The sequence below is a fragment of the Heterodontus francisci genome, chromosome 11, assembly GCF_036365525.1.
Source record: "Heterodontus francisci isolate sHetFra1 chromosome 11, sHetFra1.hap1, whole genome shotgun sequence".
NCBI lineage: Eukaryota > Metazoa > Chordata > Chondrichthyes > Heterodontiformes > Heterodontidae > Heterodontus > Heterodontus francisci.
In genome coordinates this window covers 27,855,393-27,870,223 of record NC_090381.1, presented here as the reverse complement: position 1 = coordinate 27,870,223, position 14,831 = coordinate 27,855,393, and the positions used below count along the sequence as shown (strand labels likewise).

At 47.7% G+C, this 14,831-nt stretch overlaps 1 protein-coding gene across 6 annotated transcripts in view; it reads left to right on the top strand.

The window, feature by feature from the left end:
- sned1 (sushi, nidogen and EGF-like domains 1) overlaps window positions 1–14,831 on the top strand; it is a 236,062-nt gene that overhangs the window by 95,342 nt on the left and 125,889 nt on the right. For all 6 annotated transcript variants that reach the window (XM_068041845.1, XM_068041846.1, XM_068041844.1 and 3 more), the window contains exons 2-4: window positions 6,716–7,003; window positions 10,710–10,850; window positions 11,384–11,546. In XM_068041845.1, coding sequence (XP_067897946.1) covers window positions 6,716–7,003; window positions 10,710–10,850; window positions 11,384–11,546 — 592 coding nt within the window. The remainder of the gene's footprint in view (window positions 1–6,715; window positions 7,004–10,709; window positions 10,851–11,383; window positions 11,547–14,831) is intronic.

Sequence of the window (14,831 nt, the reverse complement as noted above, 5' to 3'; positions counted from 1 at the left end):
CGGTGGCTGATGTAAAGTTATGTTAGCTATCAGCTGAAGTCCTGTAGCCCACTTCCACCAGCATTGATCGATTGTAATGAAAGAGACCAGTGCCCTGACTTTTCTTTGTCACTAGCTCTTTCCAGGTAGCCTCAAATGACTTTGTCACATTAGACAAATAGCAGCTCGCCATTGTTAAAATAAGTTTGCTGATTAGATGGTTTGGGTTGAATTTTATGGTCTGTGCAAGAGCGGATCGGATGGTGTGCTGGGTGATTCAATAGGCGGGAAGTGTTTTTTCGGATTCCCGACAGCAGCATATTTTGGAGAAATAAAATTGGTGGCGTGTTTGTGGCATTCTGGAGTTCCACCAGCACGGTGGTGGATTGCAGCTTTACATTTATTTACATGCAATGAATACTTATTATCCGACACATAGTTACAATTCAGGCCTACCTGCCAGATTAAATGAACAGCGAGTGCTATTCCCATGCCACCCAGTTCACAATTGTTTCATTGTGATGTGCGGCAGTCGGATTTGTGCAGTTGATTCTCAGGTCTGTGCTTTTCTCTATAACTCATCCGCAAAACGAACGGCAGCATTGAAATGGATTTTTGCCTTCAGGCTTGACACCAGCAAGGATGATTCTTCTCAGGAGGTGGCGGCGAAGGCATGGGGGGATTTACATGGAGGAGCAGGGGAGGGTACTCAGGGAAGGAAGGGTGGGGTGATCAGGTGCATGGAGGAGAGGGGAGGGTACTTGGGGAGGGAAGAGTGGGTGAGCAGGTGCATGGAGGAGCAGGGGAGGGTAGCGTGGAGCACCCAGGGTGTGAAATGGTTGCTGTCGATGCTGAAGCTGCATGTTGTCGGTTGCAGGGGTGGTGGATGGATTAGAGCATTACTGTGTGAGGTATTTAACAAAGAGGGATGAGTGTTGTCAATGTTGGGGATCTGTGGGGCGAACTGAGGGTACTGGCTAGTAGAGGGAATGGTCACAGTCTTTGGGGGCAAATGGCTTCTGTAGTGGGGTAGTTCAGTACTAATGGTTGGGTATTCGACAACTTCATAGGGAGGGGAACGGGACTCGTCAACAATGGTCAGGTCGATTTGAGGAGGATCAGGGGTCAGAATCGGCATGTCGATAGTAATGGGAGTAGGAATGGGGGAGGGATGGCATGAATACCTTCACGATTACACTGTGCATTGTGATGGAGGGAAGGGTAATGGTAACAGTGGTTGTATCAAGGGTGATGGTTTCAAGCTGGAAGGTTGCAGGAGGAGGTTGGAAGGTGGGGAGACTTGCCCTGAATTCCACATGCATCATTTTCTCCAATAATAATGGGAACCACATGGTCACTCAAGGATTGCAAGGAGAGTTGGAGAAGACAAACGACAGTGGGTGTGTCTTGTAACTGGCAGTAATTTGAAGGCAGATATAATGGAATTGCTCATTGCCTTGTGTTTTCGTTTACTGCCAACAGACAGCTGAATCGCCACGCTCGGCTTATTTATTGTTGAGAAATGCCACAGCGACATAGGTCTCATACACCTAACTTGTCTAGTACCATGGGGAGAAGAGCAAAGGAAGAGACGAAGGAGGGCTCTTTTCCATCAATTTATGATGCCTGAGCGCCAGCAACAAGCAGAACAGGAAGGTGAGGATGACTGAATGATAACAACCAGGAATGGCCTTATCAAGATGGGCACTGGATTATCATTGCATCCTCAGGACAAGGACAAATTACCTTCAAATGTCAGAAAGGCAATGACAGAGACGCCTAAGGATGTCATGTGACATGGTCACAGAAATATGTAGGATTCTGCGGCATGACCTGCAGCAGGATGGAAATCCCATGCCAGTTGCCCTCAAGGTGACTGCTGCACTCAGTTTATTTGCTAGCAGGTCCTTCCAGGGATCCACGGGTGACATATGTGGCATCTCACGGTCTAGGACCCACAGGTGCATCAAAGAGCTGACTGGTGCCCTTTTTCGACATGCCAATGATTTCATCTACGTACCTGTAGACGAGGACAGCCAGGCAGCAAGGTCTGCGGCCTTTGGCACCATCGCTGGGTTCCCTATAATGCAAGGGGTGATCGACTCTACTCATGTGGCCATTAGAGCTCCCTGGGACCAGCCTGCTGTCTTTGTCAATCGCAAAGCTTCCACTCTTTAAACTGGTTTGCAACTACAGGAGAAAAATCATGCATGTTTGTGCATGTTTCCCAGGGAGCTGTCACAACTCATATATTTTGAGGAATTCCCAACCGCCAGTAGTTTCTGATGAACCAGCCGAAGTAGACAGCTGGATCCTGAGTAACAAGGGTTACCCCCTTTGTACATGGTTGATGACACCCGTACATCATTCCCAAAGTGCTGCTGAAGAGAGGTACAATGCTGCTCACGCATCCACCAGAGCCATCATTGAACACACCATTGGCATACTGAAAATGCGATTCCGCTGCCTCGACTGGTCTGGAGGGGTTGTTCAATATGCACCACAAAGGATGTCATAAATAATTGTTGTCTGCTGTGCCTTGCACAACCTCGCAATTAGATGCAGCAACAGTCTGCAGTAGGAGGAACACTAGTCCTTCTCAGATGAGGAAGACTATGCAGAGGGTGAGGAGGAGGGCAAAAATGACAACGATGTCATCATCGATATGAGGGCCATGGTGAGACATGCAAGGGACATCAGGGAGAATCTCATTTATGCATGTTTCAGCCAACAATAAGCCACATCATCAAGGAGAGGTGGGAAGAGAAACATAGAAATTTCCCAAAGATATTCACATACGCCTGAGGTCTTATTCATTACTGCAATCTTAACAAAGCATTCCTGCACTTTCATGTGATTAGCTGTTGAAATCTTCTATGGGCTACGAATGATGCAACTATACACCATTGCCAGCACCATTAACTTACAACTGCAGAAACACAAATGTAAGGCATGACCGTATTGGAAAAAGTTTATAATCGTCAATTGGAAAATAGCCATCATTGAAGACTGAAGGCTCAAATAGCAATGAAAAATGGACACTGGACATTTTCTGAGATGCTTTGCAAGTATCATTGTGTTCCTGCCATAGGCGTCCAATAAACATCTTTTGTTTTCATCTGAAACCAAGCAAGAGATTTACGAGAGTGCATGAACTGTTAAAGTAAATAAAGATACATTGCAAATTAGTGACTAGTTGCACACTATTTACAACACCCATGCCACCTACGCGCTCAAACCTTTTTCATTTTTCGCTTTATGTCCATTACGTCTAGGTGCAACCCAGACATTAGCAGCTGAGGTGGAGACAGTCTGCTCAGTGCGCGGCCCTGTTGTTGTGGATGACCGTGGCGGCGTCCTCTGGAGGAACGGGGCCTTGATGGCTCCATCCGACTGGGGGTCTGCAGTACTGGTGCGTGAGTAACACCCGTGTACTTGCCTGCTGGAGATAAGGGGGTCAATGTCGGGGGTGGGGGGGAGGGAGGATGACAGGAAGGCCCCAGGGCAGCTGGCACACGCTGCTCCTTCACCTGCATGATGACATCTGCCTGTCTCCTTAAGGGGAAGGAACACCTGGAGGGAGGTCCAGGTTCCTCATCGCCCTCTCGCTTAGATTCTGCTGTATGGAGCCCATGGCAACAATGATGGAATGCAGATCAGATTGCATATTGCTCAAATACTCAACCAGACTCGTCACGGAACCCACTAAACTCGATTGAGGGAGCTAAACGCTTAAACGCCTGGGACATGGTAGACCTCATGGCTTCATAGATTCCTCCCTGGCACGTGCAAAGTCATGCATGACCTCAGGCCTCTCCGACATATTTTCCACATGCCTTTGCTACACATCCAGCAGACTTCTCATTGCAACAAACGGAGGATCATCATGAGTGTGGGGCCAAGTAGGGGCCTGGTCCCCAAGAGTCCTCTGATTGTCAGGGGACCCAGCTGGCACATGCTCCCTCAGCTGCTGGTACGTGTCTGTGTCGTGACCCAGATTATAATCTGAGCTCCAGGACATCACTGCAGGAGTTCCTCAGGGTAGTGTCCTAGGCCCAACCATCTTTAGCTGCTTCATCAATGACCTTCCTTCAATCATAAGGTCAGAAGTGGGGATGTTCGCTGATGATTGCACAATGTTCAGCACCATTCGCGACTCCTCAGATACTGAAGCAGTCCGTGTAGAAATGCAGCAAGACCTGGACAATATCCAGGCTTGGGCTGATATGTGGCAAGTAACATTCGCGCCACACAAGTGCCAGGCAATGACCATCGCCAACAAGAGAGAATCTAACCATCTCCCCTTGACATTCAATGGCATTACCATTGCTGAATCCCCCACTATCAACATCCGAGGGGATACCATTGACCAGAAACTGAACTGGAGTAGCCATATAAATACCGTGGCTACAAGAGCAGGTCAGAGGCTAGGAATCCTGCAGCGAGTAATTCACCTCCTGACTCCCCAAAGCCCGTCCACCATCGACAAGGCACAAGTCAGGAGTGTCATGGAATACTCTCCACTTGCCTGGATGGGTGCAGCTCCAACAGCACTCGAGCAGCTCGACCTCATTCAGGACAAAGCAGCCCACTTGATTGGCACACCATCCACAAACATTCACTCCCTCCACCACCGACGCACAGTGGTAGCAGTGTGTACCATCTACAAGATGCACTGCAGCAACGCACCAAGGCTCCTTAGCACCTTCCAAACCCGCGTCCTCTACCACCTCGAAGGACAAGAGCAGCAAATACATGGGAACACCACCACCTGCAAGTTCCCCTCCAAGTCACACACCATCCTGAATTGGAACTATATCGCCATTCCTTCACTGTCGCTGGGTCAAAATCCTGGAACTCCCTTTCTAACAGCACTGTGGGTGTACCTACCTCACATGGACTGCAGCGGTTCAAGAAGGCAGCTCACCACTACCTTCTCAAGGGCAATTAGGGATGGGCAATAAATGCTGGCATAGCCAGTGATGCCCACATCCCATGAATGAAGAAAAAAAAAATCTTAAACCCCCGTGGATTGTCTAGATGTATCTGCGCTTGTGGAGATGGAAAAAGAAGCAGGTGACGGGTGCAACCTCTGGGGCTTCCTCCCCAGAGGAGGAGTCTTGGGCCTCATGGCTTCCAGACACTGGAGTGTGGGCACCTACAGTGGAGACACAAACAGAGGCACATTAAGCATCAGCTTTGCATGAGTTCAGATACTTTTAGTGGGTGTGCAAGCATGTCCGCAAAACTGAGGATGACTCTTGATCCTTACGCCATGAGGATCCTACCTCACCATCTAATATTACCCTGCATCTCTCCTCTCTCTCTATTTGTGCAGCCTTCTCTACAGCCGGTGTCAGGACTCAAATTTCACTGACACCTTTTCCTGTATTGGCTCGCTTGTATTGGTTATGGGTGCGTTTGTCCTACAGGAGACAGTACAGATGGAATGAGAATTTTTTTTAAGAATCACAACCATTGTAAACATGCATCAACATCACTCATTCAGGTCTGACTTTCGCACGACACACCTAAGCACATCAACAATGCCAATCATCAACTTTGCACACAATCATTTCGAGTATGTCACCAAGGCTGCTCACGCAATCCAGTGCATGCCTTGTTTGCCCTCTGTCTAAAAGAGATAGAGCCAGGGTGACAAGAAATGAAACAGCTTCGCCAAGACCACTTACCCTTGTCGCTCTGAGCATGTCATTGATAAACTTGTGACACTGAACCCAGGTCCGCCACGGTTCGAGACCTCCTCTGCTACCTCCATCCAGGCCACCTTGGTGAGGTGGGAGGGTCTTCACACTCCATCTACAGGGAAGAGGACCTCCTGCCTTTCCCTGACAGCCTGGAAGAGAACCTGCAGGGAGATATCACTGAACTGTGGGATGGTGCATTGCCTGCTGGCTGACATATGCTTTTGTGTGGCCGCAGAGATAAAGTACATCATGTGAAGTTGGTGCTGCATTACCAAGATTAAGGGAGGCAAAAACATTTTGGATTGCTTTCAAGCTTGATTTCAGGCTCTTATTCAGATACTTACATGAAAGGAAGGTTTCTGATCCTTGAAGCTGCAAGCACAGAATGCTTTATATCTGTGAAATCTTGGTGCTTGGCCCAGTGACATTGGGTTCCACCAGTGAAAGACCGTCCCTGCCGTCAAATCCCACATGCCCCCCTTGCCTGTTGCTACACACTTTATTTACGCATGAAATTGCATTGGAATAGGGGAAACCTGGCTGAAGCAGAAGTTACGCTAACTTATGGTTCTGTCGTCGGGAATGCCGCAGGACTCATGAAATCCTGGCCTTTATTACCACCTTTCAGAAATTTGCAAGACAAAAAGGGGGACCAATTTGATTCTTCAGTTCATTATTCAGTTATTTAGTATAAGGAATATGTAACAGTAAGGAGGAGGGGCTCAACATTAAGAAGTCCCCTGGGCCAAGCAACATTTGCCTTGGGTGCTGAAGGAAACTAGTGAGGATATTTGTGGTAAATTTGCTGCAGTCATGAGTTGTACTAAGGAGCAGATCAGAGGGCTACTTGTTTAAAGAGATATCTGAAGAAGCAGCATTTAGAGTTGAAGGAGCATTAGGCCTCCTCCTTGGAGGATGTTACCAATAAAGTTGGTGATGTAACATGCTGTGAAAGTAGCTGAGCATTTCTGATCACGTCCCCCCACTTTTTCCAGGAAGCTAAACATCATAATTTTTCTTCCCACTAGGTGAATAATAATGGTATTATATCATTCCTGAAGGAAGTTTCCCAATTTACTCCAGTCGCATTTCCAATCTCTAATGACCGGCGAGTGGTGGCAGTGTTCTGGGCAGATGTGGACAACCGACGGGCTGGTGACGTCTTCTTCAGGGAGACTAAAGACCCTGCCATACTTCAGAGTGCGACTGACGATATCAGGAGGTACTTTCCGGAACTTGAGGAATTCACCACCCAGTGGGCACTCGTGGCCACTTGGTACAGAGTGACGTTCTTTGGAGGAAGCTCATTTTCACCGGTAGGGGTTGATCTATCGATCCTTTGATGGCATACACGCTTCGAATTCTCCATTTGTATTTTGAGGGTGGCCCTACAGTCTGCTTCTGGCCAACAGTTTAATTGGGTTACTGATCTCAATATCCTTCTCCCACCTTCTCATGAGCACACTGACTCATGTTTGGACACAAGATCTACAGGGGCCCAGCTAACCTTACCAGAGTCGTCATGCCTCACCAAGTGCCAAAAGCCTATCCTTTTTTGGGGGTATCTGGTATTCACACACAAGCACTTCTCAGCAGTGTGAGACCCTGTGGGATATCAGCGTGTAGTGTGCGAACCTGCGGGATATTGACGAGTGGTGTGGGAACCTTTGGGATATCACCCTGTGGTGTGGGAGATTGTGGGATATTGGCAAGCAGTGTGGGAAGCTGTGGGATATTGGCATGCGATGTGGGAACCTGTGGAATATCGGTATGTGATGTGGGAGTCTGTGGGATATCGGCATGCGATGTGGGAGCCTGTGGGATATCGGCATGCGATGTGGGAGCCTGTGGGATATCAGCATGCGAGGTGGGAGCCTTTGAGATATTGGCAAGTGGTGTGGGAAGCTGTGGGATATCTGCATGCGCTGTGGGAGCCTGTGGGATATTGGCATTCAGTGTGGGACCCTATAGGATATTGGCATGTAGCGTGGGAACCTGTGGGATATCGATGTTCAGTGTGGGACACAGTGGGATATCAGTGTTCAGTATGGGACCCTGTGGGATATCGGCATGCAGTGGTGCAACCGGTGCAATATCGGCATATAGTGTGGGACCCTGTGTTACATCAGCGTGTAGTGTGGGATATCGGTGTTCAGTGTGGGCTCCTGTGAGATATCGGTGTTCAGTGTGCGACCCTGTGAGGTATCGGTATTCAGTGTGGCACCCTGTGAGATTTCTCTGTTCAGTGTGGGATCCTGTGAGATATCGGTGTTCAGTGTGCGACCCTGTGAGATATCGGTGTTCAGTGTGGGATCCACTAGGATATCGGTGTTCAGTGTGGGATCCTGTGAGATATCGGTGTTCAGTGTGCGACCCTGTGAGATATCGGTTTTCAGTGTGGGATCCAGTAGGATATCGGTGTTCAGTGTGGGATCCTATGAGATATCGGTGTTCAGTGTGGGATCCAGTAGGATATCGGTGTTCAGTATGGGATCCTGTGAGATATCGGTGTTCAGTGTGCGATCCTGTAGGATATCGGTGTTCAGTGTGGGACCCTGTGAGATATCGGTGTTCAGTGTGGGATGCTGTGAGGTATCGGTGTTCAGTGTGGCACCCTGTGAGATATCGGTGTTCAGTGTGGGATCCTGTGAGATATCGGTGTTCAGTGTGGGATCCTGTGAGATATCGGTGTTCAGTGTGGGATCCTGTGAGATATCGGTGTTCAGTGTGGGATCCTGTGAGATATCGGTGTTCAGTGTGGGATCCTGTGAGATATCGGTGTTCAGTGTGGCACCCTGTGAGATATCGGTGTTCAGTGTGGCACCCTGTGAGATATCGGTGTTCAGTGTGGCACCCTGTGAGATATCGGTGTTCAGTGTGGCACCCTGTGAGATATCGGTGTTCAGTGTGGGATCCTGTAGGATATCGGTGTTCAGTGTGGGATCCTGTGAGGTATCGGTGTTCAGTGTGGGACCCTGGGAGGTATCGGTATTCAGTGTGGGACCCTGTGAGATACCGGTGTTCAGTGTGGGATCCTGTAGGTTGTCGGTGTTCAGTGAGGGATCCTGTAGGATATCGGTGTTCAGTGTGGGATCCTGTGTGGTATCGGTGTTCAGTGTGGAATCCTGTGCGGTATCGGTGTTCAGTGTGGGATCCTGTGCGGTATCGGTGTTCAGTGTGGGATCCTGTGCGGTATCGGTGTTCAGTGTGGAATCCTGTGCGGTATCGGTGTTCAGTGTGGGAACCTGTGAGGTATCGGTGTTCAGTGTGGGATCCTGTAGGATATCGGTTTTCAGTGTGGGATCCTGTGAGGTATCGGTGTTCAGTGTGGGAACCTGTGAGGTATCGGTGTTCAGTGTGAGATCCTGTAGGATATCGGTGTTCAGTGTGCGACCCTGTGAGATATCTGTGTTCAGTGTGGGATGCTGTGAGGTATCGGTGTTCAGTGTGGCACCCTGTGAGATATCGGTGTTCAGTGTGCGACCCTGTGAGGTATCGGTGTTCAGTGTGGCACCCTGTGAGATATCGGTGTTCAGTGTGGGATCCAGTAGGATATCGGTGTTCAGTGTGGGATCCTGTGAGATATCGGTGTTCAGTGTGGGATCCTGTGAGATATCGGTGTTCAGTGTGGCACCCTGCGAGATATCGGTGTTCAGTGTGGCACCCTGTGAGATATCGGTGTTCAGTGTGGGATCCTGTGAGATATCGGTGTTCAGTGTGGGATCCTGTGAGATATCGGTGTTCAGTGTGGGATCCTGTGAGATATCGGTGTTCAGTGTGGGATCCTGTGAGATATCGGTGTTCATTGTGGGATCCTGTGAGATATCGGTGTTCAGTGTGGGATCCTGTGAGATATCGGTGTTCAGTGTGGGATCCTGTGAGATATCGGTGTTCAGTGTGGGATCCTGTGAGATATTGGTGTTCAGTGTGGGATCCTGTGAGATATCGGTGTTCAGTGTGGGATCCTGTAGGATATCGGTATTCAGTGTGGGATCCTGTGAGATATCGGTGTTTAGTGTGGGATCCTGTGAGATATCGGTGTTCAGTGTGGGATCCTGTGAGGTATCGGTGTTCAGTGTGGGATCCTGTGAGATATCGGTGTTCAATGTGGCACCCTGTGAGATATCAGTGTTCAGTGTGCGACCCTGTGAGATATCGGTGTTCAATGTGGGATCCTCTGGGGTATCAGCTTTCAGCGTGGGAACCTGTGGGATATCAGAGTTCAGTGTGGGTCCGTGTGTAGTATCAGCATTCACTGTGGGTCCCTGTGGAGTATCGGCGTTCAGTGTGGGATCCTGTAAGATATCGGTGTTCAGTGTGGGACCCTGAGAGGTATCGGTGTTCGGTGTGGGACCCCGAGAGCTATCGGTGTTCAGTGTGGGATCCTGTAGGATATCGGTGTTCAGTGTGCAACCCTGTGAGATATCGGCGTTCAGTGTAGGATCCTGAGCGGTATCGGTGTTCAGTGTGGGATCCTGTAGGATATCGGTGTTCAGTGTTGGATCCTGTGAGATATCGGTGTTCAATGTGGGACCCTGTGAGATATCGGTGTTCAGTGTGAGACCCTGTGAGGTATCGGTGGTCAGTGTGGGATCCTGTAGGATATTGGTATGTAGTGTAGGACCTTATGGGGTATCGGCACTCAGTGTGGGATCCTTTAGGATATCGGCGTTCAATGTGGGTCCATGTGGGATAATGGTGTTCAGTGTGGGACCCTGTGGGGCTTCGGTGTTCAGTGTGGGGCTGTATGAGGTATCGTTCTTCAGTGTGGGATCCTCTGGGGTATCAGCTTTCAGCGTGAGACCCTGTGGGATATCAGTGTTCAGTGTGGGTCCCTGTGGAGTATCGGCGTTCAGCGTGGGATCTTGTGGGATATCGGCTTTCAGTGTCAGACCCAGTGGGATATTGACGTTCAATGTGGGACCCTGTGGGGTATCGGCGATCAGTGTCAGAACCTATGGGATAGCAGCACCATGCCACATATGGTTCTTTGGCGACAGCAAGGTCTCTTCTATTTTCTAGGTCAACACCTTCCAGATTGTCCTGGTCACAGATGGAGAATTATCCTTCACCATCTTCAACTACGAAAATATCACCTGGACTACGGGGATGCACGCCAGCAGCGGAGGGGATTTTGCTGGCCTGGGTGGCATCGCTGCGCAGGTAGAGCTAATCTGATTGTGCAAGTGGGCCATTAGCTAATTGTCAAAGTGATTGTGAGAAGAGGGCAATTGCCCAAACCTCTTAAAGGCCAGTTAAAGGCCTGAGTCCAGTAATGGACAGCTGTCCTATTTAAACCAGCAAGAAGACCACACTTGTAGATTCCCGAGTGTCCAACTGAGTAAATGCACCATATGATGTGTCACTGAGTCATGGAGAAGATGAGCCCAGGTTCAGTCCCTTAGTTGCACTGAGTTAGTTGATCTCATCCAGGCATCAGTGTAGGGCTACAAATGACCTCAGTGTAGGGCTACATCTAGGAAATGAAAGACAGCTCCTATCCACTCCAGCATGCCAATGAAGACTGGATGAGAACAGAGTTGAGCTCGACTATGATGCCTTGAACGGTCATGTAGCTTACTGACCCTGCTTTGAATATCTCTATGACCCAAATTATTTCTTCCACTAAATACGCACTTGTGTGTCCCACTTGGTTCCTTCCTCTGATACTCCTTGTGTGTGTCTCATGCCCTCAGGCAGGTTTCAATGCTGGAGATGGTAAACGTTACTTCAATATTCCTGGGTCACGCACAGACGACATTGTGGATGTCGAGATGACAACCAATGTCGGGATTCCCGGACGCTGGGTATTCCGTATCCATGATGCGCAAGTTGAGGTTGGCAGCTGCAACGATACAGGTAGGGTCACGACCAGATCCAGCATCATTGTATCTGTGAAAGCAGCAATGGGACAATGTCTCCTATCATAGCTCAGTGGCAGCACTCTCGCCTCTGAATCAGAAGGTTGTTGATTCAAGTCACACCTCTGTTGTTTAAGCAGAGAATCAAGACTGACAGTCCAGTGCAGTACTGAGGGAGTGCTACACTGTTGGAGTTGCTGTCTTTCAGTTAAGATGTTAAACTGTGGCTCCATCTGCCCTCTCAGGTGGAAGTAAAAGATGCCATAGTGCTATTTCGAAGAAGAGCAAGGGAGATCTCTCTGATGTCTCAACTTCAACCAACATCATTGGAAACTGATTATTCAGTCATTGTTGTTTGTGGGAGCTTGCTGTACGTAAATTGGCTGCATCATTTCCTACACTTCAAAACTACTTCAAGGGCTCTGATGCACTTTGGATGTCCTGAGGTTGTGAAAGGTGCTATAGAAATGCAATTCTGCTTATTTTTTTACTGTTTCTCCCTCCAGGCTCCTGTTTCTTTCCTTGTATAGTTCCTTGGGCACTGACTGTCCTCACCTGAGTGGTCATTCTTGAAGTGCGAGCCCAGATCTGTATGTCACCAAACTAAGAGACTTGGGAGGATATTTGAGCTGAGACTTATAGTGTTTAAACCTGATGTTACACACAACAAACGTCACTAGATAGTGAATCCTGGCTGATTTTCTTCATGCCACTCCCCCCAAACAATCAGCAACCAAGGACAACTGAGGACAACTGTGGCTGTCACCCAAAGTTATATTTCCAATGGGTGCTATTGTTTCAGCATCCTGAGGTAGATGGTTTCTTGAGTCAGTTACAAACCCTGGAGTCTTAGTGTGGCACACTGCAGTAGATTTATTTATTGCAAATCCCTCTAATTATGTTAATTATTAAATTTAATCGGCCACTGTAAGCAGCAGTTCCATGGCCACCAATGGTTACCTGGTCTGTAATAGTGTAACTGCTAGGGGTGCTCAGTTTTCCTGTTGTTACTATCTCAGTGAGACAGTTAACGTTAGAAATATGAGATATGACGCCCCAGACCAATTCAAAGAATTGCACCAGTTTTCACGTTTTAGATATTTATTTTAACAACTAATCTAAAAGAAATCCCCATTAACTAAATCATACTTTGTAAGTAGCTGATACCCCAATGTGCAAAGAAAAGTATTTTCTTTACATATTAAAATACTTGAAAACTTCACACCACACTTCTACATTACACAGTCCTTTTTGATGGTGAAATCTTTGCGATAACAAGTCTCAAAGTCCTTCCAGTTGCAACGGGTTAGATCTCCCACATCTTTTCAAAATTAATGTACTTTTCGCTCTTCTCTGAGTACTTCCAACCTGGACATCCGTGAATAAGGCGACTCCTGGTGATCCTGCTGGTCTTTTCCTGCTTCGCAAGCTTCAACTTTCAAAACAGGTTCAAGTCTTCGCAGCCTTTTGCAGTGTCAGTATTTTCTGAGAGCAGTGTTGTTACGACCAGATGAGGAAGGGGTCTCAGGCTCCCCTCTTGGCCCTTTCCTGGCATAACAGGGTTTTACTTTTAAAACACAGTGTTTTTAGCTTAACACCTCACTGAGTCCTTGCTCACTGCTATCTAATTGTAATTGCAAAATGAACCAACCAGACAGATTTTCCTAGGTTTAAACAAGAAAGATGTGAGTTTATTAGCCTTAACACTCTATCTTGGTCAAAATTACTAAAATACGCGACACAACCACGCTAGCATGCATACGAGATAAACACACACACAAATAGATACGGGGGGGAGAAAGAATTAAGTGGGGGGGGGGATTTGCAGTAGTAAATGGAATTCAGTTACTGTCTTTAGTTTTGCTGTAAAGTCTTTGGTTGGAATTGTGGTCTTGTAGTTCTCGCCGGTCCAATGCACACTTTCAAACTTGCTTCTCTGGTACCAGAATGCTGAAGAGGTCCTCTGTCTTGAGGCTTAAGCTGCTTCCGTGGGTCCCTGGGACTTTGCTCGAGCGAGAGAGACAGGGAAAGAGAGCTTCCTTCTCTTTGGTCTTCAAATTGCAGTCTGTTCAAAACCTTTCTATGAGGCCCAATTCAAACAGTTCCCAGTCTGGCCAGCAGGTAAGTCATGTGACCAGCTCTTTGTTTGAAACAGTATCGTCTGCGAGGGTTGTTGATTCTCAAAAGTTCTCCAGTCACACTTGGTGGGGTGTGGAGCTCTGGCTCCTACACCGACAAAGAAGGTTGATTAATATGATTGCCCAGATCAATCTTGTTAATTGAATCAGTGAGCACTTCCATTGACTCTCTATTCAGCTGTCTCTCAGAATACAAATGTACTGCTATGTTTCAGCTGTCCAACTCTGTGGTCTTTTTTAAACAAGTTCTGTGCAATGTCCAGTAAAAGGGTTCAAGTAGTGACTAAATGAATATACTTCCATTTGGCAGCTGTGGTTTCTGTCACACCTTCACCTCTCGCCGAATAAAATGCGACAAAAGGTGAGCATTTCATTATAAATTAGAAGGAAGAGAAAATACAGGAAAGCACACATGCATTTTTCTCATTCATTCAGAAATCTTAAAATTGTTTCAGCATGTCTTTCCTTTGTATCAGTGCTGCTTTAAACTGCCTCTTTTCCCTTGATGTGGGTCTGAGATAGTTATGTGTTACCCAAGGGATTTAAGTTGAGACTAGGCATCCCAATAAACATGCGATTTTTGGAGCGATTTGACGTTTGCACATTTCCATGATTGTCTAGGGTGGCTTGGTTCCTGTTGGGGTCTGCAGGGAAATGGTTAGATTTAATTAGCCTTGGTTTGGAGATCTGATCATGGGAGTTGGCAGTGGGTGGATCCACTCTGACCTCACTTTTAGTGCTCTGGTGAGTCATGCAAGTGCTGTTGACTTTCGGGTATTGTTGTTCCTTTTATTCTCCTGACTGTGGGGGAGGATTGTTTGCTAATCTTCCCTTGGTTCTCTGGGACATTGCTGCTTGCAGGTATTTGTCCAAATTCAACTACACTCCCCTGCGACACTTCAACTAGGTGAGGCATCACCCTCACAGTTTCTCTGCCTTCTTGAAGACTTTATTTGTCTCTGCAGGTTTCTGTAAATGTTTGTTAGCAATCTTGGTGGAGTGCTTCTGGTGTCTGCATTTACTTAGGAGGATGTGAGGTCTAACTTTTCCAACATTTCGAAGTTGTCTGACCGGACGGTAGGAGTTTTCATTTGGGAATCCTCCTGGACCTCCTTTAACCTGTCATCTTTGTCCTTTTTTTCCCC